The 26,108-nt window shown below is 34.9% G+C and overlaps 1 protein-coding gene across 1 annotated transcript; it reads right to left on the reverse strand.

Moving 5' to 3' along the window:
• Window positions 1–25,827, reverse strand: LOC127838205 (uncharacterized). Its single transcript, XM_052365796.1, has 7 exons — window positions 25,632–25,827; window positions 10,889–11,455; window positions 10,035–10,141; window positions 8,083–8,161; window positions 6,893–7,029; window positions 5,776–5,845; window positions 1–2,356 (listed from the first exon to the last, which is right to left on the reverse strand). Exons 1-7 carry the CDS (start codon window positions 25,731–25,733, stop codon window positions 2,240–2,242), a joined length of 1,179 nt encoding a protein of 392 aa, XP_052221756.1. The 5' UTR covers window positions 25,734–25,827; the 3' UTR covers window positions 1–2,239.
• Window positions 25,828–26,108: the final 281 nt, after the last annotated feature.

The following is a 26,108-nucleotide window of genomic DNA, read 5'->3' on the forward strand; positions in this document are numbered from 1 at the left end:
CAGAATATCAAAATTTATTGCGAAAAAACAACAACAGGCTGTCTCACAAAGCACAAATGTGATTATTGGCTTAAACAGGTGCTATTACCTACAAGGAAAAAGGACACCGCTAAAAATGGGTTATATCAAAAATGGGTTAGATTTAGGTTTACGTTTATAATTAATATCCAACAGTCATTGTTTTCATCAAAATATATTAATTTATTGTTTTTAATGAAAGAAATGTGTGTTATATGTCATAATCATAATGTTCCATATGAGTTTTGTTCACTGAAGATTTTCAGTCCATGTGCGAAACATAATTAATCATGTTTATTATTATGCACTTGGTATGTTTTGAACAACAAGGAATGGGGTATTCAATGTTATAACATCTATATAGGTCTGGCAAGGAATAGTTCACATTGTCTTGTCAATATAAAATGCACAGTTTCTGATCTAAAACAGATTATTGGAAGTTAATAGCAGTAAATGTTACATAGGCAAGTACATTTAAGTTAAAAATAGTTTTTCGTTATTATTTTCATGAACACAACATCGAAAACGTTATTTTTATTATGACAGATGTGTACATTTCTGAAATGAACTTGTCAATGGACAAGTTAAGCATTTCAATATTTCCACAATCCAAAAAATCATGATGAATAAACAGTTTATCCATCTAGTTTACTGATTAGAAGCTGAAAATTTTCTTTTTGATCAATAATTTTTTGAAGATTTTAATTTAAGGCCACCCAAAGATTTAACAAGAGCACCGCATAACGGGTGCCACGCTCAGCTGCGAAAGCTTGTCAATTATTTTTTTTTTAAAGGGCACAGTGACCTTGACCTTTGACCTAGTGACCCAAAAATGGGTGTGGCGTGTAGAAGTCATCAAGGTGCATCTACATATGAAGTTTCAAAGTTGTAGGTGGAAGCACTTAGATTTTAGAGCCAATGTAAAGGTTTTAGCACGACACCGGCGGACGACGAGCAGGCTATGACAATACCTCGGGTTTTCTTCGAAAACAGCCTCGCTAACAAGAGATGTGTTTGTCAGAAACACAATGCCCCCTTCTGTGCCGCTATGATTAATTTTTGTTGTTGATTATATCCCTTTAAATTTTTTTACTTCCCTTGTAAAAATGATCTGTATCTGCCAAATGATAAATATAAATTATCTCCATTTAAAGCTCGTTATTTGGATTTTCTTGTTTGACTTTGAAGGATGACCTTGACCTTACACGACTCAAAATGTGCAGCTCCATGAGATACACATTCATGCCAAATATCAAGTTGCTATCTTCAATATTGCAAAAGTTATGGCCAATGTTAAAATTTTCGGACGGACCGACTGACTGACAGTTCAACTGCTATATGCCACCCTACCGAGGGCATAAAAATGAAAAACAGTTTTATATACCCTACATACTGAATCATGCACAGCAACAAAGAGCTTTTACAACATTTAACATTTATCCACAAGAAAAACAAAATAAAAATAGCACACTTTTCATAAAAATATTAGCCTTGCTCTTTTAAAACTGGGTTTAATGCATGTGCGTAAACTTTCAGATAAGCCTGTGCAGTGTGCACAGGCTAATTGTGCAGTACACACAGGCTAATCAGGGATGACACTTTACAACTTAACTGGATTTTCGCTATTAAAAATTTGTTTCAACCAAACAAGTCATAAAAGCTGTGTCTTCCCTGATAAGCCTGTGCGGACTGCACAGGCTGATGCCAATCTGGGAAGACCCTTAACACACAAGCATTAAACCTCCCTTTTCCAGAGCAGGGCTCATATCTTAGAAGCACTTTTAAGTTGGCCTTTGAGGCAGGGGGGCACTCCACTTTCCACTTTCTACTTTCTTCACAACTCTTCAATAAGTAGCAATGCTTGCACTTGCACTCACCAGCATATCCTTAGCTTTGAGGCGAAAAGAGTATTAAACAAACATACTTAAGTGTTTTAATGCCAATCTTATTTCACATTTACCACGTCCACAAAAATATAATTTTCAGTATTTTGAATATTAATGTAGATAATTACAGATATGAAATCTCAAGCCAATTAATATGCATACTATGATGCGAAGTTTTCCTTAGGTCCTGGTGAAATATTAACTCAGAAGAAGAATTCTATTAAACAATTTGTATCAACACTTAGTTTGGGACGAAATTCCAATCTTAATTTCCAAGTCTATGAAAGGGCTTTCTACAATGGTTCTGACAGTGATTTTGGCTATAACAGGCGTAATCAACACGGTCGCTTAAAGTTTGCTCTCTCAGTGGCAGCTAGACTCTTGTTTGATTGCAGCAACTTTGCAGCGAGCTTCTCTGCCGTACTGGGCTGCTTCCATCCCACTGGGTTTCTCTGGCAAACAGACACGGGTAACATTCACAAAGCATCCTAAGTACATGTTGTTTTGCTAATAATTATAATGGACAAATTGAAAACAGCCATCCTCTGATAATGATAAAATAGGGCTAAACGCATTTGCATAGTGTCATCCCATTTAAACATGTGCAGTCCTCACGGACTCGTCAGCAACACAACTTTCCGGTTATATGGAATTTCTTGTAAGTTTCCTCTAAATGAGAATCCAGTTTAGGCAGAAAGTGTTGTCCCAAATTAGCCTGTGCTGATGGAACAGGCTAATTTGGGACGACACTATGCAAATGCATTATGCCCCATTTTCGTAGAGCGTGGCTCAAATGAATTCAGGTTTTGGGGAGCATGTGTGCAAAGTTATTTCAATATCCATGGAGAAGTCACAAAGCAAACAAGATTTGGGACAGACATCAGGACACTCAAGTACCTCGGATACTCGTTAGTATGCTTAAGAGTACCTGGGGTACATTTAAGTAGTACCTGAGCCGACAATGACCAATCTAGCAAAAGTAGGAGGCACTTACAGGGTGACCTGCCTTCTTAAATGACAGAGAGATTCAATTATAGCCCCCCATTGGGTCTGGAATAGATTTACAGGTATGGTTCTTTTAGGCCTACAGTAGTCTCAAGAAAATTTGGCCACACCATATGGGTCTTCCACTTAGTGTATTGCTCCAAAATACATATTACTCTATAATCTTTTCTCTCATGATCAGACTTATCAAAGGTTTACTGCAGCTAGATTGGTCATTGTCGGCTCGGGTACTCCTTAACTGTACCCCGAGTATTTTTAAGTATGCTTGAATGTACCCTGTGTACAAAAAATATACTAAAGGACACCAGGCCAATTTTGCTTGTAACCCGAGTTTTATTCCTACCCAAAATCCAATATTGTCAAGCCTGATACCCAATACAAAACAAAATTTCTCTTTGAACAAAACCTGCATCGAAATGTTTTTTTGTGAATGATTTTCAATGATATAGAGGAGATTTTTATAAAATATTGACATGAACATTGTTAGTTTGAAGATGTGTTTGTCAAAAACAAAATGCCCCCTATTGCGCCCCTTTGAAGCCATACATTTGACCTTTGACCTTGAAGGATGACCTTGACCTTTCACCACTCAAAATGTTAAGCTCCACGAGATACACATGCATGCCAAATATCAAGTTGCTATCTTCAGTAATGCATAAGTTATTGCAAAACTTAAACCAAGGTTAAAGTTTTGGGACATACACAATGAATGAATGACAGACAGACAGGCAAATCTTTCGTTCCGGGGCATAAAAAAGCCGACTACAAATATAGCATTAGAATTTCAGGGTACGTTTTAGTATATTTTCCATACCCGGGGTTTCATTTAAGTATGACTCAAGCCAACAATGACCAGAGTACCAGGGTTACATTTAAGAATGACTCAAGCCGAAAATGACCAATCAGGTTTTACTGCACTGTGTATTGTTCATCACTGATAAGGTAGCAGTACCAAAGATACAATACAAACAATTAGGGTGCTTGGGTTTCAAATCAAGGCTTAAAAAGCTTGCACAAAGTATATTAATTTACCTATACAAATATGAATAATTTTATTTCAAAACACTTGCAATAAAGGAGTTATATAATTCCCTTACCAAAATGACTAACTCCGGCTTATATGCGGTTTATATGCGATGTATAAGGGAGTTATATGGGGTTTATAAAACCGCTTATAAGTCGCGTATAAGCATTCAGATATCTTGTATAGGCAAGATATAAGTCTAAGGCAGTTAAAAGCCAGATGTAAGTCTAGAAATGTTTTGCATATAAGCGGCTTATAGACTACATATAACTCACTTAGAACATAGCCCAAACTATCCACCTTTTTCTTTCGCTCATAAAGGTAAAGGTCTTTTTTATTATAGTGTCACCCCTATTGAAAGGGCCAGCCAATTTGGCTAATGAGACACCTTTGCGTGTATACCATGTACCTCCCAACTCCTATCACTATGCCAGGCGCCTGGCGGATAGAAGTCGGTAACCATTCATGTTTAACGCTTGCGGCTCACAAGCCGGCCATATCGGAACAAGTCCCATGACAAACATCCATCCTTCGACAAACGCTCCCCATGGGGCTCGATCCTTCGACCTCCAGATCCTGAGGGGGACGCCTTATCCACTAGGCCACCGCTTATATCCAAGCCTCAAACTGACCAATCAGTTGACATTTTTGTCACATGACCCAGATTGACCAATCAGAGCAACACAATACAATAACAAGTTTGAAATTTTCAGTCAAACACTGGTGTGTGTCTTTTTAATGATTTTTAACAATGATGCCCAATATAGAGGTAAATATATAAATCTTTCTAATCAGATACTGTTAATGGTGTGTATTTTATTATAATTTAACAAAATAACACATTCATTTTGATGAATAATGTATTTAATTAGGCATAGACCTGTCACAGTTTGTCAAAAGTGGGTGGGGTAATGGTCAGTGTTTTCTTGAAAACAATATCATAAACTCAACTCAATATTATAATTGGTAAGATTTATCTATTTTATTAGATAAAATAATGATATATAGTTAAATGATGTCCGTCTCTCTAATAAAATGTTGTCTTGATTTTGATTTTTTTTTGTTTTCAAGACGGTCTAAATGCGCGTGTGACGTATTTGTTGTTTACATGTAAGAAATCTTAAGTGATAAAAGTGATGTTTGATCGCCCCTTAAGTGACGTATGCTATTGTAAGTTATTACTTCTTTTCTAAATATATTTTTAACTTTTATTGGTTGCAATACACTCGTTGAAGGCTTATCTATTTGGTTATGTAACATTCAAAGCATGATAACTTGAATAAATGGAGTTTATGACAAACCAAATTTTAAAAGGTTCCCCACCCACTTGCAGGTGTGATGAACCCTTAAACTGATAAAGCAGCAAATATTTCTGTTGCTGTGACGGGTAAATGTTTTCCAGCATATGCCGTTTTTTAGCTCTACTGGCCCAAGGCTGCAAGAACATATGTGATGGCATGGTTTCCGACGTACGTCCGTGCGTCCGTCTGTATAAGCGGCTTATATGCAAACTTCTCAATTTCTTTATAGCTGGTATATGAATAGCTTATAAGGCGCTTATAAGCGGCTTATATGCAAACTGCTCGATAACTTTACAATCTGCTTATGAACCGCATATAAATCGCATATAACTCCCTTATACCCCGCTTATATGTATCCAATTTTTATATGCGGCTTATACATCGCTTACATCTCATTTGCATGTACAATCCCAACATGCCGCTTATAAGCGACTTATATGCGAAACTTCTAAACCGCTTATATGCGACATATAATTTTGTTTGGTAAGGGTTACCTCATTTCTCAAATGTCAAAGTAATGATGATAAGCTTGAGTTCTTACTCTATCTATATGATGCTTGACTATTTTACCATCTTTGTCCAGAAACAGAGTGGATATCGCTTCAAATTCCCTACAACAAACCATAGAACATTGCGACATTGTAGACAATTGTAGATATTTATTAATAAGAACATGAGAAAATATATTTTATGGCGATATTTTTATTATTAAATTAATTGGCAAAATAAACAACAAGTTTTTATTAAGCTGCATGGATTTTATAACCACACATCTACACAAAGAGTTAATTACAGGCCAATTTACAAGATAATTCAAACAAGAGGGCCTGAAAAGCCAACAGTTGCTCACCTGAGGTACAAAGGAACTGTCCTGCTCAGTGCAGCCCCAAAATATCATAAGAACAAATGTTCTGACCAAGTTTCATGAAGAGTTAACAATACGTGTAACTTTTAAGGGGCTAACAAGGTTTTACTAAAGTCATATTTATAGGATAAATTCCCTGACCCTTGGTGGTCGTGTCTTTCAACAGATCGGAACTATTTTCGAACTGATCCAAGATATCATTAAAACAAAGGACCTGACCTGCTCAGTGCACCCCCAAGATATCATAAGAACAAATGTTCTAAGTGTTATGAAGACTGGACAATTAATGAGACTATTTCGAGTGTGGCATCTAGAGTGTTAATAAGGCATTTGATTACGCTGCATGCCGCACGACGGACAAAAGGCGATCACAAAAGCTCACCATGACCATATTGTGCTCAGGTGAGCTAAAAAATACTTTGATACTAATAATCAGACAAAATGTTTGCAATATACATAAAAAACTACATACTATTTAGTGAATTTCTGTCAAAATCAGGACCACTATTTGTTTTTAATCAAACATCAATATTGATATCTGCCTGATATAAAGTTGCCTTATTTTTTTAATACATCATCAACAGGAAGTTGCTCTAACAGTCAATGTTTGAAGGAAATTCTTATTACTCCGAAACAACCATAATGTTGCTTTACTGTTATTTATTCTAAGGCACAGGTGATATATTACACAACAATAGGGCAATAACCTGTTATTATTTATGTATATCTACTAACTGGCTTTTTTTTCTTCAGCAATAGAGACTTCACCAATTATCAAGTAAAAGGAACTCACGTTTTGTATTTTAATCGGTTGTCTGATTCAAATTCAAACTTTGAGAGTGAACTTATCAGACCAGAGAAAGTTTGAGCATTCAGCATCCAGTGGATCCGCACGCAGCCCTCGGCAGGGTACACAGTGGCAGTCTTGGGCTTCATAAAAATACAAAGGGGTTTAATGCATGTGCATAAATTGTCGTCCCAGATTAGCCTGTGCAGGCTAATCAGGGATGACACTTTTCCCTTTTCGGAATTCATGGCTTCAAGAAAATCTCTTTTAAAGAAAATTCCAGTCTAGGCAGAATGTGTCATCTCTGATTAGCCTGTGTAGACTGCACAGGCTACTCAGGGGTGACACTTTACCCACATGCATCAAACTCAGTTTTCCCACAGCTACATGTAGGCTCATAAACATAATCGCATGCTTTTCTGGCTTTATGAGGTTCATATGGAATTATCAGTGTTTTCAAACTGTTTCAATACGTACAAAATAACGGTGGCATCATGATTTTATTATAATGTCTGCCCTATTCCTACTTGGGCTTTGATGAAAAAAATTCATGTTTAAATGTTATCTGTTTTGCTGGTGTTTTTGGTTTCTTTACTTTAACATTCCATATCATATTGCTTAAGAATTACTTTATACAAATAAATATAAATTGTATGCACAAATATTGCAATTGACCACTCGCCAGCTGTCAATCAAACTCACGTAATAATCAATCAGATTTCGTTAATTGCAGCCACATGGTCCGACAAACAAAGACTGTCGGAGTAATTAAATAAGCATTTTATGAAAACACAACTTAGTGGGCGGAGCGATCGCGTATTTGGCGACTGGTCAATTCAAATTTAGACAATCATCATGCATAGTAAAGAACAGATGAAGTTTGTATGACCAAAACAATTATACCAACTTTAATTGAAAACAGATGCAATGTATACACAAAATCATAATATGTGTATTGTTCTAAGAAAATTGGGCTTTATGCATGTGCATAAAGTGTCATCCCAGATTAGCCTGTGCAGTCCGCACAGGCTAATCAGGGATGACACTTTCCGCCTAAACTTGATGTTAGGTAAGGAAGGACTTCCTTAAAACTAAAAATACCATAAAAGCGGAAAGTGTCGTCCCTGATAAGCCCATTTTTCTCAGAACAAGGCTCATATCTTAATTCTTGAAAAAACCTTTAAAAACACACTTACGGTAAAGTAGAATGAGACATATTTAACCAGCAAAAGCAACCGCAGTTTTAACAGCTCTGCAGCGTAACTTCTCATCCCACTAAAATCAAAAGTATTATCAAAGTGTTATCAAGTATAAAGTGTCAAAGTGTTATCAAGTATAAAGTGTCAAAGTGTTATCAAGTATCAAGTGTCAAAGTGTTATCATGTGTCAACGTCTTATCAAGTGTCAAAGTGTTATCAAGTGTCAGGTGTCAACACAGTCTCATCATTTTGTTACAAAATAGACACCACAAATAAAGGCGTTGACTTATCTGACTATGTGGTTGCCAAATCAGATAAATAGTATTCGCCAGGAGAAACAACAACTAAGTCAGCAATCTGAGCAGTTTAGTTGAATTTTAAACCCTAGATTTGCTTGTGTATTTTTGTTTAATACAAATGTCGGCAATAACAAAATCTCAGCTCTATGCATATTAGGAATAATGTTAATTTAGAAAAAACATCTGAAAGCATTCTTGTTAACATATGCAAGCTTTTTATTGAAGGCAAGTGACAAAACTGGACAAAACATTCAACGTAAAATAAATCACTATAACAATTTAAGCAGGTCCACTGCATTGGAATGGAAAACACAAGTCTGTAGGGGCTTTAACAAATTTGAAAGTGCACCAAACCTCTTTATAATTTGAAATAATCACTTTAAAACAAACATAACCTGGTGACCTAGTTTATGGACATAAATGAACCAGATTCGAACTTGATCTAGATAATATAACCAAGTTTCATTAAGATGGAGATTATATAGCATCTAGAGTGTCATGGTTTTTCTTAGATTTTACCTGGTGACCTTGTTTTTGGACACAAATAACCCAAAATCAAATTTGGTTAAGATCTTGTCCAGATAAACAATCTGATGAAGTTTCATCAAGATTGAGTCATAAATCTGGCCTCTAGAGAGGTTACACCTATTTTTTTAAGATTTAACTTGTTGACCTAGTTTTGGGATGCACTTGACCCAGATTCACTTGGTCTAGATACATGTAAATGTATGGTTAAGATAAACGTTTTGACCTAGTTCCATTAATACTGAGTCATAAATGTGGCCCCTACAGCAATAAACAACGTTTTCTTAACGTTTGACCTTGTTATCTAGTTTTTGGAAGCATGTGACCCACATTCCAACTCATACCATGACCAACATTTTTACTTTTATAAGATTTGACTTGGCAGCGCCCTCAGACTACTTCGGGGGAAGGGGTCTGCAGCCCTTAGGGGGGAATTTTTGCGGCGGTTCCCTTTTTGGGGGATTTTTTACTTACTCTCTCATTATTACATTTGTACATGTTTGCACTATATTCATTGCAGTTTTCATAATTTAGTATGTTTGAAAAGATTAAATTGAAATAGAATTAAGATATAATAATCAGGAGACACATCTTTCTATTAAAAAAAAAAAAAAATATTTTAAGGGGGAATTTTTCCCCCAAAAAGGAGAAAAAAGTATACTTTTCAGGTGGGGGACTGCCGGCGAATTTCGGCGGCAGATTAAATATACTTCGGGCCCTGCTTGGCGATGTAGTTTTTGGACTTAAGTTACCCAGATTGGAACTCAGGTATATATTGTTACAATAAACATTCTGACCAAGTTTCACTCAAATTAAGTCAGAAATGTGATTCACTTTTACAATACAACAAAAACCATTATAGTTTATATTGAATTATGATCATTCCCCATATTGGGATATATTCTCAACTGAAAGCCAGGACCCAGTAGGATTTTTATGTATTTCACACAATTTTTTAGTACTACACTGCCGAAGGCAGTTTTAAAGCTTTATTTTTGTGTCTTGATTTACATAAGCAAAGTGGCAGGTTTGCAATATTTTGCCTCTTAAAAAAAGAAAGATAACAGGTTCATGAATTCTTGATGAAATGTTTTCAAAATGTGACACTTAAGCATTCCAACTTACACTGATATTCTTGGTTTCTCAAAAAAGTGGTTCTCAAACACAATGTTCTTGTGGTGTAAATGTGCACGCAAATCCTCCAGCAAAGGCTTGCTGTGGCACTGGGGCAACTGAAAACAATTCATAACAAGAGCACTGCATAACGGGTGCCGACGCTCGGCTGCGGGTGTAGTTTTGAATAAATTCAAGCTTGTCAGAATTTTTTTTTAAGAGGTCACACTGACCTTGACCTTTGACCTTGTGACCCCAAAATGGGTGTGGGGTGTAAAACTCATCAAGGTGCATCTACATAGGAAGTTTCAAAGTTGTAGGTGGAAGCACTTTGATTTTAGAGCCAATGTAAAGGTTTTAGCACGACGCCGGCGGACGGCTGACGGCGGACAACGAGCTGGCTATGACAATAATTGGGTTTTCTCAGAAAACAACTGAGCTAAAAATGACCTATCCTTAGAAAGCATTGTCAATACAAGTGTTTCCAAACAAATTTCAATAATGTCAACAACAAAACTAGAGAATGCCCAGATGAGATGTAATCATGTGCAGTTGAATTTACAAAGAATATGTTACACATCCTTTAGTGAGCTAAACACTGTAATAATTTACAAGTATAATATGTGCAATTGCTAATCAATCTCATTTGCAGGGAGGAGCTCCAAATGATACAACTACTGTAAGACATATGTTGATACAATTTTTTTTATCAATGTTCCTGTTAGTACTTTTTAACAGAATCCATGCAACTTTTTTCTTATGCCAAAAGAAATATGAATATTGACCTCAAAATCTTGAGAAATATTTTCCTGTCTCAATCTAAACCTCTTATTTGTATTAATTGACTATAAAAACATGACTCTTACATGTTCCAGATAATAGTTTTTCACAGATTCCAGCTGCTCATGTGTGGGTTTGTTTTTATCGTCTTCGCTGCTGGCACCTTTCTCATTATTAGAGGTAGACACTGAAATATTATGGTTTGTTGTGTCCTTTTGTTCCGATACCGCATGCTTCACTGCCATAGTAACTGAGTTTGATACACTGTCAACCGCAAGTCCAGTTCCATTGGACACAAAACTTGACACTTCTTGGATCTCTAATCGTTTCATACAGTTATCAGTAAGAGTCGGGCTTGAATCCACATATCTATGCAAACGTCGGTGATCAACACCACTGGAGTTTGAATGTTGGGTGTTCAAGGACGACATCATGTAATTGAGGCTGGTCGCAAGGTCTGTGCTAAAGCAATCCCACTGTTTTATTAGGTCAGACCCAACCGGGGTGGTATTGGATTTTGTTCCGGAGTGTAGGTACTGTGGATTGAGAAGTTTTTCATTCAAGGTGGGCGTGCTCTCGATTGCAGTTGTAGCCCCAGCACCTCTGCTCTGTTGCCCCATGAGAACATTTCCAGACTGCTGAATGCCATGAATCTGAACAAACAAGAGAAATTGATATTAGCAGCAGTTAATCATTAATTTAAAGTTAAAGAGTGAAATAAAATAAATTTCGAAGACAGATGGGGTAATCATGTGACAGACAAGATGGCGACGTCTATGCAGAGGCAGGCAGTTTTCGTCGTTTTATACCCTTTATTACTTGTATTATTTTTTCTTATTCCGCTCACGTTCCAGCCATATTAGGAAGAACGTTACTTGCTTTTATTTCATAGTAATATTCGCTCGACTTTACTTGGTGCGAAATTTCTTAGCGGGATGACCTAATTAAGGCTCCACTAAGAAAATTTGCCGGGAGTTAAGTCGAGATGTAAAGCGAATTTAAATACGAAATAAACGCTGATTACCTTTTTACTGATATGGCTGGAAAGTGAGCATCATTTAAAAAACAAACAGAAGTAATAAAGGGTATAAAACGGCGAAAAATAACTGTCTCGGCATGGACGTCGCCATCTTGACTTTCACACGATTACCCCCTCTGAAAGACTGTTGAAATAAAATTAAAGAAAATGGACAAAAAACCTACACTTGCTCTGTCTATCATGGCAAGCATTTATATCAAGAGATGTGTTTGTCAATGCCCCCGAATGTGCCGCTTTGAATTTTTTACCTTTGACTTTGAAGGATAACCTTGACCTTACACCACTTAAATTGTGCAGCTCCATGTGATACACATGCATGCCAAATATCAAGTTGCTACGTTCAATATTGCAAAAGTTATGAAGAAGGTTAAAGTTTTAGTTAAAGTTTTGGGACACACACGGACACATACAGACCAAAAACAATATATCCCCGATCTTTCGATCCTGGGGCATAAAAATGCTTCAACCGATTCAGACAGATTGTTTACTACAACCCTAAAAGCAGTGGTAGGTGGGGCAATCCAGAGAAATACAATTCACAAACATTCCCCCATGTCAAACTAATGCGTTGATGTCTGTATTTTGGTTCATTTTTTTAGTTTGTTTCTCAGCATTTTATTTTGTCCAATTGGGCAATGTACAGGTGCCTTGCTTATAGGGAAAAATCAGCGCAAATAACCCGAAAATGGGGGAAATTCGTGTTTTGAAATCTTCAGATTGGGAATTTTTAATTGGTTGGTACTTAAATGCACAAAACCATCTCAATATTCTTTCACATGCCTTTTTGCTAAATTATTTAATGTTCAGTTTCATTTCTGGTTTTATTTGTATAATTGCACTGCCACATAATGCAGTTTTGAACAGAAATTTAAGCATCTTTGTTTCCTTTTGGGACTTGTGTGGATGGCAATAGGGTATTTTGTAATATTTTGTTAATTGGGAAAGTGCCTTTTACAGGTACTTTATAAAGAAGAAAAATTACTGATTCGAAAAGCATTTACAAAAAAATACTTAGATGTTACAGACGAAGAGTGTGTTGTTTTTTTGTACATTTTATTTAGTTGTTATTCATTAATAACTGCATTTTGGACCCAGTAGAGTACACAGGATACCAGTACAGAAAAAAACTGTTGACGTGTCTTGCTTGACAGTTTGTAATCGGTGATTGAATGTTACACTATATTTTCAGTTTGTGTATATAAACCTACACATAGAGAATACTAGGTTAGCGTTGAATACAGAGAAGTTTATGTTGCGAGGCTTAGAACGCCGGAAGCGCGAGCCTTGGCGAGCGCTTTCGGTGTTCGAGCCGAGCAACATAAACTTCTCTGTATTCAACGCTAATCCTAGTATTCTATTTATCCCATTTGATTTTTTCAACGTGACATTTAACATAAATAGATCTAATAACCTTAACAATAATTTTAATTCAGTCATAAAAGCGCTTAAAATCTAACAAATGTAACCATGCGTAGTGATATACATGTATTTGTTCTGGTACGCAAAATAGTCTTTAAAAAATTCACACACAAACTGTAAAACAAGTAAAAATATCACCATATGCCTACATTCAATTTTACGCAGTATGCGAATTTTAACACATTACGACCGCGAAAAAAAGATTTTACTTTACTATAACTTATTTTATTTTCGAAAGAAAATGATCAAAATCCAATATGGCGGCGATTGCTCCTGACAAAATGCTGTCGATGTCAACATACATGTACACCATCGACGACCTAGTTCTGGCTACCATAACTATAAATGTCGCTTTTTATGATTTTTGACTGGCGCGACTTTGTACAGGTCTGTCAATACTAAATAAACTGTACGCTGAAGTTTCTTTAGCTATCGAAGACCTTGACAATTTTGACGAGTAAACAGACAATTGCAGCGACTGACACTTTATTTGACAAAATAAACAGGGCAATACGTTTTCCGACTTCGGACGATGAATTTAAGGACGCGCAGAACGTGTTTTTTATATAATGTTATGGGTATGCCGTGTGTGATCCGATGCATCAATGGCGCCCATGTTAAAATCATTTCCCCGAGAACAGGGAACGACAAAAGTACAAACAAAAATCAAAACACGTAAGAACTAGTATCTTACCTTTAGTTATCCTTTAAAATCCATCTAATAATCCATTTAACTCAATAATTGACGATTTTGCATCTAGGGTCATTAATAATTATTTTAGCAAAGACCCTTATGCCATTCTATCACTTTATTCAAATGAGTTTATGAACGCGATAAACTTTCTTCTTCGTCACACGCTACGTCATGTACTCTACATTACTGCTGTTCAAATGAACCGGAGCAGTTTATCTAATAATAGCCGTTGGTAAACTCGGTTGCATTTGCAGATTTCTGCATATAAACATAATTATGTTTAAACTTGCACACTGTTTTATTTATCTAAGGTAAATGCCCTTATTGTACGAAAAAATAATCTAATATATAAATACACAAAGAATGGAAAACATTCAAGTACACAACAGATGAATGAGTAGAAAATACCCGTGTACAAATGGGACGTTCCCAATTCCAGTGTGGTGCTATTTTTACCATCTTATACTTTACACAGCTCTATGCCTAACGTGAATTAAATAGGAAAGCAAACATAGCAGATTATTCATGAACTGTGCGATATGTGTATGGCTTGTTGTACATTCTTAATATTTAAGTTAAATGTCAAAAGTATATGCTTTGGTTATAAACAATGCACATTACACTAAATAATGTCATATGACTAGATTTAAAGGTTGAAGGTCGTATAATTTTGAAGCTCAAGTTTTGTCGACTTTGTTTCTTATGAAAAATCATTCAGTGGTAAAGTAAATATAAATAAAAAAATAACAAAACAAAAATCGTGTAATTTTATATTTTATTTCAACATTTCTTTTGGTGAATATGTCATATATATTTTTTTCTGCAAAATATGCACATTTTCTTTTCATGGGTGACCTTAAAATTCGATCAATGAACCAAACAATATCGACCTAATTTTAGCGCATATCGCATGACGTCATTTAAAAAGTAGTCCGTGCACGCGACAGGTATATTCCACAGTGTTGAATACAAGCAAGTATATTCCACAACGTGTTATACCGTCAATGTCGCGGTGAAAATGGGATAAAATTGCGTCTCAGTAAATCATATCTAAACATGATGTTAAACAATAAAAAAGAGCACCGCCTTGAGGGTGCAGACCGCTCATCTATTTTCTTTTTAAAGGTGAAGGGACTCTCAATTTCAATCACAAAGGAGGGAGGGGTGGAGTGAAGAGGGGTGTATAGTGTGGGGGTATGGACATTTATTACATTATCTTCCAAAAATGCAAAAAAAAAGAATCTGGGGTGGAGGGGTGGGTGGGGGGAGGGGATTCTTGGGTGCGATGGTTGAACGGTATTTTCAAAAATAAAATAATAAAAATAAATATTTGTGTTTTTTAGCCGTTTCAAAAAAAAAATTGGGGGGTGGGGTAGGGGGGGGGGGTAAAGTGTGAGGGTGTGGTGGTCATTTGTGAGATGATCTTAAAAAAAAAAATTAGGGGGGGGGGAGGATTCGGGGGAGGGGGGAGGTGGGGAGGGCACAGGGGATGGTTTGGGTGGAGTCTATTGTGGTATGTCAGGTAAGAGTAGTTTTGTCAAAGTTTCAATCAAATCTGATGATAAATAAAGAAGTTATGGCAATTTAGCAAAATTTAATAATTTGACCTTGAGAGTCAAGGTCATTCAATGGTCAACGTAAAATTCAACTTGCCAGGTACAGTAACCTCATGATAGCATGAAAGTATTTGAAGTTTGAAAGCAATAGCCTTGATACTTTAGAAGTAAAGTGGATCGAAACACAAAATTTAACCATATATTCAAAGTTACTAAGTCAAAAAAGGGCCATAATTCCGTAAAAATGACAACCAGAGTTATGCAACTTGTCCTTTTACAGTACCCTTATGATAGTTTGCGAGTGTTCCAAGTATGAAAGCAATATCTATGATACTTTAGGGGTAAAGTGGACCAAAACACAAAACTTAACCAAATTTTCAATTTTCTAAGTATAAAGGGCCCATAATTCCGTCCAAATGCCAGTCAGAGTTACATAACTTTGCCTGCACAGTCCCCTTATGATAGTTAATAAGTGTTGCAAGTATGAAAGCAATAGCTTTGATACTGTAGGAATAAAGTGGACCTAAACACAAAACTTAACCAAATTTTCAATTTTTAAGTATAAAAAGGGCACATAATTCTGTCAAAATGCCAGTCAGAGTTACATAACTTTGCCTGCACAGTCCCCTTATGATAGTTAGTAAGTGTTGCAAGTATGAAAGCAATAGCTTTAATACTTAACCCTTTGCATGCTGGGAAATTTGTCGTCTGCTAAAATGTCGTCTGCTGAATTTCTAAAATTCGCATTTTCTTCGATTTGTTTCAAAGAATACTATCAGAATAGCAAACAGTTTGGATCCTGATGAGACGCCACGTTCTGTGGCGTCTCATCTGGATCCAAACTGTTTGCAAAGGCCTTAAAAATTCGGTTCCCGCATTGTAAGGGTTAAGGAATAAAATGGACCGAAACACAAAACTTAACCAAAATTTTCAATTTGAAAGAGCGTAACGTCAAAGATACAGCATTCTCCTCGCTTCAAAGTTTTCCTTCGACAGTGTATATACACCCACGCTAATTTTGCAGCTTTTTTAGTGATAACATTGGAAATACAACTGATTCCGTATAATTGAATACTCCAGATAATTGAATATTCGGACGTGGCAAATGGGCTATTCAATTAAGCAAAATCTACTGTTGTGAATACAGTGGAAATACAAAGTGTGTCAACACCATTTTTGTTTATTGTTGCCCCCATCTCAATACTGAGCATCCTCAGGACAATTACAGTGATTTTTTTGATTTTTTTTTTACAGCAGGTGTCATTTGGATTGGGAAAATTAGTGCAATACAAAAAAAACACGAAATTGGGGAAAATAGTATGATAAACCATGAAATGGGGAAGAGTGAAGCATTATTAATTTGATTATAAGTAACAGAACTAAAATTGTTTTTAAGTGCATGTTTGACAGTATTTTTATATTAGAAAGTGCTGCTTTAATTACTTCTTACAATGAAGCCAATGTTTAGTTAATATCCTTTCACAAATTCACATGCATAGTAAACTTGCAATAATCTATAGATTCTTAAATACAACCTTTGAACATAGCCTCTTTCAGTGCATTAAGTTGATTTTTTAAATTAAATATTATATTGGAAAAACATTAACAAATATTAACAAACACGCTTTGGTGTTCTTGTTGTGTTATTGATGTATTAGACGGAGCTTAATGAATATATTTAATTTGTTTACCTTTCAATATCTTGGTTCAAAGCTATTTCAGTAGACTATACAGCGTGACAAACATAATAAAGCAGAATATGCATATGAATCTGATTATTCACAGATTCACTAACAAATAAATCAAATCATGTTTGACTCCTTCCATTGTCGAACGATACTCTTCTTTCACTTTGCGAGTAGACTGAACTCCCGATTTTCCAACACTGGTTTCCATGACACACATTCATGGTGCAGATTTCTAATAAATATTTGTTGTTTGTATCTAAAACGTAGTCTTTATCGTTAATTTTGACGTACGCATAACATTTGAAAGTTAATTTTGATTGTTATTTGTCATTTTTGCCATTAATTGTAATTACTCTTCTGCTTGCCGCCATCTTGGACGATGATGTAAACACATGCTCAATTGTGATACTCTTACTATCTCAGGTATCCTCCGCAATAAAGAGATACATGTATGTGGAGAGCAACATAAAATTGTATATATTCGGCTAAATTCGAGAACCGATACTTAAGTCAGTTGTCGTTCGGAGACAACTCGACACACTCTGGTGGCACTCATTCTTAGACATTATCGCTGCACAACATTATCATCTTATTGGGTTTATCGGGAAAATTTTGCTTTTTTTTTATAATTCTGGTCAGATTTTTGGGAAATAACGTCAATGTTTGCAATTGGGAAGACGCAGAATATTGGCGTTAGTTTTTGGCAAAAACAATTACTGGCTCAGGATAAGAATCAATGGATTCTTTTATTAAAGAGCGCGAAATGCTGGGGTAAATGCTTGTGGCATCATATTATAAAATTGATATACCTTTCTTTATTGAAAAATAAGTCAGTAACAACAGAAACAAGAGCTTGTCACAGTAGTGCCAAATCCCTGCCAAAATGTGTTCGCTTGTATGACAACATTTGTTTTAGTGAGTAGAATAATATTTGTAAAAACAAATAAAGAGAAAAAATTCATTATGCTCCGGACCAAAATGTATTTTGAAATTAAATAAAGGGATAAAATTCAAACAATAAGGTAGATAGAGTAGTGGTTCTTAGTCACTGCACTTCTCCTTCTTGCCATCTGTTTAAGTTTCAAGTTTCAAGTAAATCCCTTCTGTAGATTTAGAGTTATGCTCCGGACAAACACTTACGTAAAAATTATATAAAAGGGGAGATATTTCAAAAACTAAGGTAAATAGAGTTATGGTTCATGGTCACTGCACTTCTCCTAGTTGCCATATGTTTATATTTCAAGTAAATCCCTTTAGTAGATTTAGAGTTATGCTCCGGACAAAATTTACTTTTAAGTTATATAAAAGGGGAGATAATTCAAAAACTAAGGTAAATAGAGTTATGGTTCTTAGTCACTGCAATTTTCCTACTTGCCATCTGTTTATATTTCAAGTTTCAAGTAAATCTCTTCAGTAGATTAAGAGTTATGCTCCGGACAAAAATTTACTTTATAATTATATTAAAGGGGAGATAATTCAAAAACTAAGGTAGATAGAGTTATGTTTCTTGGTCACCGCACTTCTCCTAGTTGACATCTGTTTATATTCTAAGTTTAAAGGCCCTATAAAGATGACAAATCCAATTATAATGCACATAAACTTGCATAATTTTTACCGGATTTTAATAACTCTTGCATAAAAAATGCTAATAACACAGCTGAGGTGCAACGTTGTCAAGAAGTATTGAAGATATACCCATTTTATAATTGGAAGAAATGTTTACAACTTAACAAATAATGTGATGTGTAGCCCCAAAGCTGTGACGTATGCTAAAATAGCCAAAAGAACATTCACTTTTAATTCTATTTAAAACAACTTTTTACCAGCAAAAAGTAGCTAATTAGATCACTACAAATGTTTTGACCATTATTAGAAGAGACATACTTTGTGAGTGATACCGGAAAACATTGAAAATCAACGAAGTCGTTATATTTTTTTTGTGACCTGAGTCACTTTCACTTTCCCGAGTAAACAGCGATGTAAATAAACTGATTGTTTGTAAACACGATTGACTTGGAGCACACTGTATTTTGAGCTCAAAGCAAGTGGCATTGCTCATATTTTTATGGAAATGTCCAATAGCATATACATATTGTTTTTTGATAACCTTGATATATAAAATACGAAAAAAATATTTAAAAATCGGTAAATAATTACGGATCTTCAGTCTTCACCTTTATAGAGCCTTTAAAGTAAATCCATTGAATAGATTTGGAGTTATGCTCCGGACAAAGTTTCGGCCGCATGGACAGATGGACGGACAGGACCAATTACTATGTTCCCTCAGGCTCCGAAAAATGTTTCGGCGGGAATAATAAGGAAGTCAGAGACTGGTACATTTGGCTAAAGTAGTATCCAGAAAATGGTACCCCTAACTATGGTCCCATGCAGCTTTTATATTTTAGTCATTTCCCCTATATATTAACTCATTAATTGTACTTCTTTTAAAACAAACTAAAAACTTGAAACAATCTTAGTTAGGCGCATAGGCATTAATGTTCAAAAGGGTTTAATTGTTTCTGCACATTCTTTGACACAAATACAAAGCATCTAGAAAACAAATTATTATACCTTTGGATACTAAATTAAAATAATAGAAATACTTGGTAGCAATCTGTATTACATTTTCTTTTGAATGAAGAACAGAGTTCAAGGATATTACTTATAAACCAGTACCCCTTGCCTGGGGCAACTAGGCTAACCTGGGCAGACCGTTCTTACCTCTGATTACAGTTGTTGCTTACATGTTGACAACAACATTTAGTTCATATTGTAAGGAATGAGAACAATTTATTTCATTACAATGTTTCATTTGTTTTTTTGTTTTTTTATAGCGACGGTCATTTTGAATACCTTTTTTATGATTATGTTAGGGGGTTCAGGTTATTTTTTTATGTACTGAATCTGTTGTGTTTTTCTCGTTATTTGGATAGAGAATATCATTACCTTCAAAACAAGACCAATATCATCTTTATAGCACAAATACTTTTTAAGATATGGAATTTTTAAGATCTCGTTTTTAGGGATTTTTGTGCGCAGTTCCTATGCAATTATATAATGGGATGTACTATGGTAGATGGCACCGAAATACTACAAAACAAAGCAAATTTGTTCTTTAAATGTTATTTCAGCTAAGCTTATTCAGTAAATGCATAATAAAGTATACATTTTTAGAAAGGTAATTTGATCAGTGATATTTTTTAACAAGTTATGAGATTTTTTTACGAAAATCCAGTCATATAACAGAAAAAACCGTTGCTATGGAAACGGGTAATAAAAGCATACAATATGAAAATTGCTAAAATTAAAGATTTTTTGTCAATTAAAAGACAAAATACTTTTACATATGGTGGTTTGCAAAGTTAAGACCATGACTAATAATATTTAGCAACATTTTACGGAATCTGTCTCCATAGCAACCAAAATCAAAAGCATAAAAGGAAGAATTGAAAGCATAAAACTACGCAATTTGTAAATAATTTAGGTTCAATAAAACTCTTATCCCAATACTCATAATCAGCACAAAACACTATCAATTTGATAACCATACATCACTGCACATGACATGTACATGCATCTATTTGCAAAGAATAGTGAAAAAGGGTTGCCATAGAAACAAGTCAAAACACCCAAAAATTTTAAAAAGTGCGAAAAAAGGTATTTGTGAAAAGTGTTTGATTGGTTTCATAAGTATGTACTTCCAAATGACTTCTCTTACTGAGAATGGTATATTGTGAAACTTAAGGTCATGCAGAAAGCTGTTTCCATAGCAACCAACAATTTAAAATTAATGAGGTACAATAACAACAGTGTATTAACAATAGTGTACGCGCAAAAAGTCCCTTCAATCAACCTTACATCCTTTGTCTCTCTCACTTCTTATATTAAGGTATTATTCAGATTAAAACATGACATTTTGTTCATGCTTTTTGTGAAAACTAAGTTCTGAAAAAGAAAGAGCAGTGACTAAAATATATACTTCAGTTTCTTTTGGTACATCTTTAGTGAAATAACAATTTTCAGTTTTAAGCAGCATTCTCATGCCGTGGTGAAATTACTCTGTAAGGCACAAAACCTTGCGCATGTAAGATCGATAATTAAAACTATATTTATTATATATAAAACTTCTTTCATCATCATCATCATCATCATCATGATTAAATAAATAACAATGTCTCCAGTGTCCTCCCCTTTTAAAACTGTCATCTATTGACACAATATTTAAGTCAAGAAATCCTTTGAGCATTATATATATTTTTAAAATAATATGTTTGTAACCATACCTGGATACAAACAAAATACTTTGACTCAATTATGACAGTATCAGATCACCTTTCTCCATGTCAATAATCAGTGGCATTCTCCATTCATCAGCATCATCGTCGTCATCGTACTTTACAATATATTCTGTTTTTCTGCCCTTTTCTAATAACATTTTTATGACCATACCTGAATACCAGGAGACTTCATTTGTTTCAGGATCACAACATTTGTGCTTGAAAGTTTTACCAACAAGTAAATTTGGATTTGTACTTACCTGTGGGAGGAGAACTGCCTGCTGCTGCACACAAATTTTGTTTTGGCCATCTCTTATCTTTAGGGCTAATGCATTTTTTGACTCGTTCAACTTACTTTTTGCAGTGTCAATGTTTATTGTCCTAGTCAGTCTTGTAGCACCACTTTCTTTCCACTCGAAGGCATAAGGGTTTCTACCACTGCTGATGTTGGATTCAAATAAAGACAAACATTTGTCAACCTCAGAAGCCATATTAACAAAGATATGCATTTTGCAAAAGTATGATGATATTTTGCTGACTTCTTCTCTTACTTTTTCATCCAATGTGTCCCAAGCAGTGAAAACTTCTGGAAGAAAATTTTGTTTAAGTTCTGTTAATTGCCTATTAAATGCTGGATTAACAGCCCCTTGGTCAGACATAGTACTAGTAATGGAACAAACTAGTTTAGCCACAGTCTCTGAGTCTGCTCCATTACCATTACTGACTGCCTTTGCAAGGTCATCAATTTGTTGCTTGAAGGCTTCCATCAAAGTGTCTGTGTCTCCAGCACTCACCTCACTAAGACCAAGGCTATAAGTTCTTTTATCAGTTGTCGTGACCTGAAAAGATTGAAAATGACGGTGCGATTTGGTAGTTCCATCTCGATGCAAACAATTCCCTGAAATGGAAAGTTCAGACATATCTTTTAGCATAGCTAAGGCAACCTGTTTCTGTGCGACTCTCTTTCCTTTGGAAACTAACCTGCTCTTGACCCCAGTACTAGGAAGCCTGTCTTAAGTCTTACCTGTGAGATTCTGGACAACGATTTCCATGACCCGATTTACCTTTGACTGGCTAACACCGCATTCTGAAATGAGAGTCATAATGGTTTCCCTAATTTCATTAGCGTATTTACCATCATAAAAAGTTTGAATGACTGGGTCATCAATTGCCTCATTTATCTGTTCTAATTCTATGATTTTTAACTCTTTCTGTCTGATTTCATCTTTCAAGCTAGCAATTTGATTGGAATTTTGATCAACTGCTCTTTCTTTTGTATTATTACGACTTATTTTAACTAAAAGATTTCTCTTCTCACGCTTCATTCGTTCAACTTCACTTTCATGCTCTACTTTTTTACACAATTGCTGACTGATCTCATTTTGTTGGTCTTTAAGTTTTTGAGACTGTTTTTCAATTTTTTCTTCTCTACGCTTCAGTTTTTTATTTACATTCCTGGTGTTCAGTTTACTTAATTTTTGCTTTTTCTCTTCAAGTTCCTCTAATGTCATATTTAACTGATCAGACATCTTGTCAAATTTCTGTTCCCATACACTACACTGTTTTTCTAAACATGATCTTTCTTTCTCTGTCACAAGTACCGACTGCCACTTTCTATTTATGACTTCTAATAAACCTAGCAACATGTCAACTTTTCTTTCACTTCTATTAACTTGAATAGATAAGTTTTCATTCTCATTATCTATTTCTTGTATTACCCTTTTCAAATTTCTGTTTTCAGTTACAACATGCTTATCAGAATTAACACTTCCAGCACCATCATCAACATTTAAGTTATTGCTCTTGGGAAAGACAAATACTTCAGCTCTAAAATTTTCCAACTCTGCATTTTTTTTATCACGCACGAGTTTTCTTTCCCTTTTGTACAATTTACTAATCTTCATTCTCAGACTGGCCTCAGTTTGATCACAAACCTGAGTACCATACCTCTCTTTGAACTCGCACAAAGAAGATTTAAAAGTAATTTTCCCGCAACAAAATTGTTCAAAAGCTGTGATAACATCTTTGTTGGTCAAGGCCTGTTTCCCGGTATCAAGGTTATGCGATTCTGAAATGGCAAAAATAGACGCATCAATAGCTAAAAAGTTAAATATTAAACTGGTGTGTGCGGTCTTGTCATATAGGCACGCCTTGTGTCATAATAGCAGGACGGCTTTAAAGTTATAAATATAGCACGCTAGACACGGGCTAGTATTAATCAGAAACAACTGGGCCTTTTAAACGCATGACGGCATGTTATGTAAATATTTTATGGTAAAGTATGTAAATAAAGTTATGTAATTATTTTTTTTTTAAGTGAATCACTGCTACTTAAATGTTAAATAGTAAGTTAAACCTAAAAGCCTAGCATGCTAGGCTTAGGAATTTAGTTTGTTAATTTTCTACAATTTCAGAATTAAATTATAAGTTGTAAGTTATGCTTCTACATGTCCCGACCAGCAGTACATGTATACAAATTATAAATGTGAAGAAAAAAAATTAAAAAAATAGCCCTGTTTATATCCACATCATGGCTCATCACGATGGCTTCATGGTTTTTTACTACTCGACTCTTCAAAACAGAACATGGTCACAACTGCCCACAGTCACAATCCACAACATGTGAAACTGAAACAAAAAGAATTAACCACAAAGAACCATGCTCTTTCAATTTTCTTTCACTCGCAATTATAATTAACAGCAAACTTGTCAATTTCAAAAAGATACACCAAAGGAGCACATATACCATTTAATACATTAAAAAGAAATTATGGTTGGATATAAGTTGAGAAAATCATCAAAATGATATTATTAATTATATCTATAGAAGGATATATTTATTTCCGTATTACATTACCACGAATATGACCTTTTATTTATATCACGAATACTTGGGGGTTGAAAACTAATATAAAATGCATACGTTTGTGCATGCGCACGAGGATCAAAACAGTTATTACATACGTAGCGATTAACTTTTGTAAAATCAAGCATATTTAACGACGTAATTACACTACCGGGACATCATTTACGATATAAATTTAGGTCTTGATCTATACTTTTATTGTGAATGTGAGCATCACAAGTCTGCTGTTATTTATATTTGAACACAAAGATAAACAAAACAAACAAAGTCAAAGATAAACAAGAACAATTAAATGCGGAATTTAATGTACCTAATAAAATCCCAGCCATTTTAAGACACCAAATCTTTGACTCAAATAATACAGTCTATTGAGTATTGACATAAGTCATAACTTCATGACATAAGTCCCTGAAAAGGTCTTATTTATCTGAAAAATAATTAATTCAAATCGTCAATAAATTAATCAAAAACTGCAATATATTTATTTTTCTTCACTTTTATACACAACTGGAAACAATTCACAGACAATTTATTTATAAATCTAATATTCCAATAACATACGTTACAACGAGTGCGAATTTACAGCGGTGCGAAATTTCGTACCTCAGGCTCAGAGAGACAGCGGCCGTAAAGGTCACTAAACATGCATGTAAATAAAGCCAATTCCGGAAGGATTTACTCATTACAAAACCAAAATACTGGTTTAAATCACGAGAGGAATAATTAAAATTGATAAATCAACCATTTCAATAAGAATATATAAGCTATTTACCGTAAAATTCTCCGATGACTTTATTCTGTTTACATTTTCACCAACTTCTAAAGGTCATACGCCATGCGAAAATATATCACCATGTAGCTTGGAGTGTTATCTTTTATTTCATTGGCTTTACAAAGCGATACGTCATCAAACAGCTCCCGGATAGCCAATCAAAAAACGACTACCTGTTAAAGAACAGACTAAACCGCGGCCGTAATACACTAAACATGCAGAACGTCGTCGAAACGGCGCATTTCTAGATAAAGTTTAAAAAGGTTTCTAAAACTCGTTATAGTTTAAAAATGTCATTTATAGTTAAAACAAATATTAATTTTATAATAGATACCCTTTATTTCTATGAAACAATTTTTGAAACGGTAAAAAAAACGGTTTATTTCACACCAGTAATTCTGGCCATTTCCACTCCGATTACACGATAACGTCACGTGACCTGAACCCCCTAATTATGTGACTAAAACTTTAAAAAATATGAAAAATTGACCTTCAAAAATTACGTAACTTGTGTTTACCTTCTGTCGAGTGTCAGCGAATATGGCGTACAGATATGGACGGAAGTGACTTATCTGCGACAAACGCATTCGAAACGACGGCAACTGCGAATTCATTGCCATGACATTCAAGTCAAATGTTTGCAAATGTGACCGACGATTTTTTTTTATACCGGAAGTTGATATATTCACGGCTACAAACTACTGAATACATGTGGGTTACATACCACTAAACTATGAAGCAGCAACCTTGTAACGGAACTTGGACTGGTTCCAAGCATATCTCGAATCAATTTTCTGCCGTCCAAAGAATTAAATCTAAATAAATTAACATCATAACGTTCGATCACATGCATTGCATGTTAATTAAAACATATTAAAGTGTAACAGCTGACTACAACAGACTAGAGATGATTTTAATGAAATCACTCATAAAAATAGTAAATATATAGCATTTACACGTGTAATAATTTTATTTCTGTTTCCTTAATAATGAAT

Source organism: Dreissena polymorpha, chromosome 7 (genome assembly GCF_020536995.1).
Source record: "Dreissena polymorpha isolate Duluth1 chromosome 7, UMN_Dpol_1.0, whole genome shotgun sequence".
Lineage (NCBI taxonomy): Eukaryota > Metazoa > Mollusca > Bivalvia > Myida > Dreissenidae > Dreissena > Dreissena polymorpha.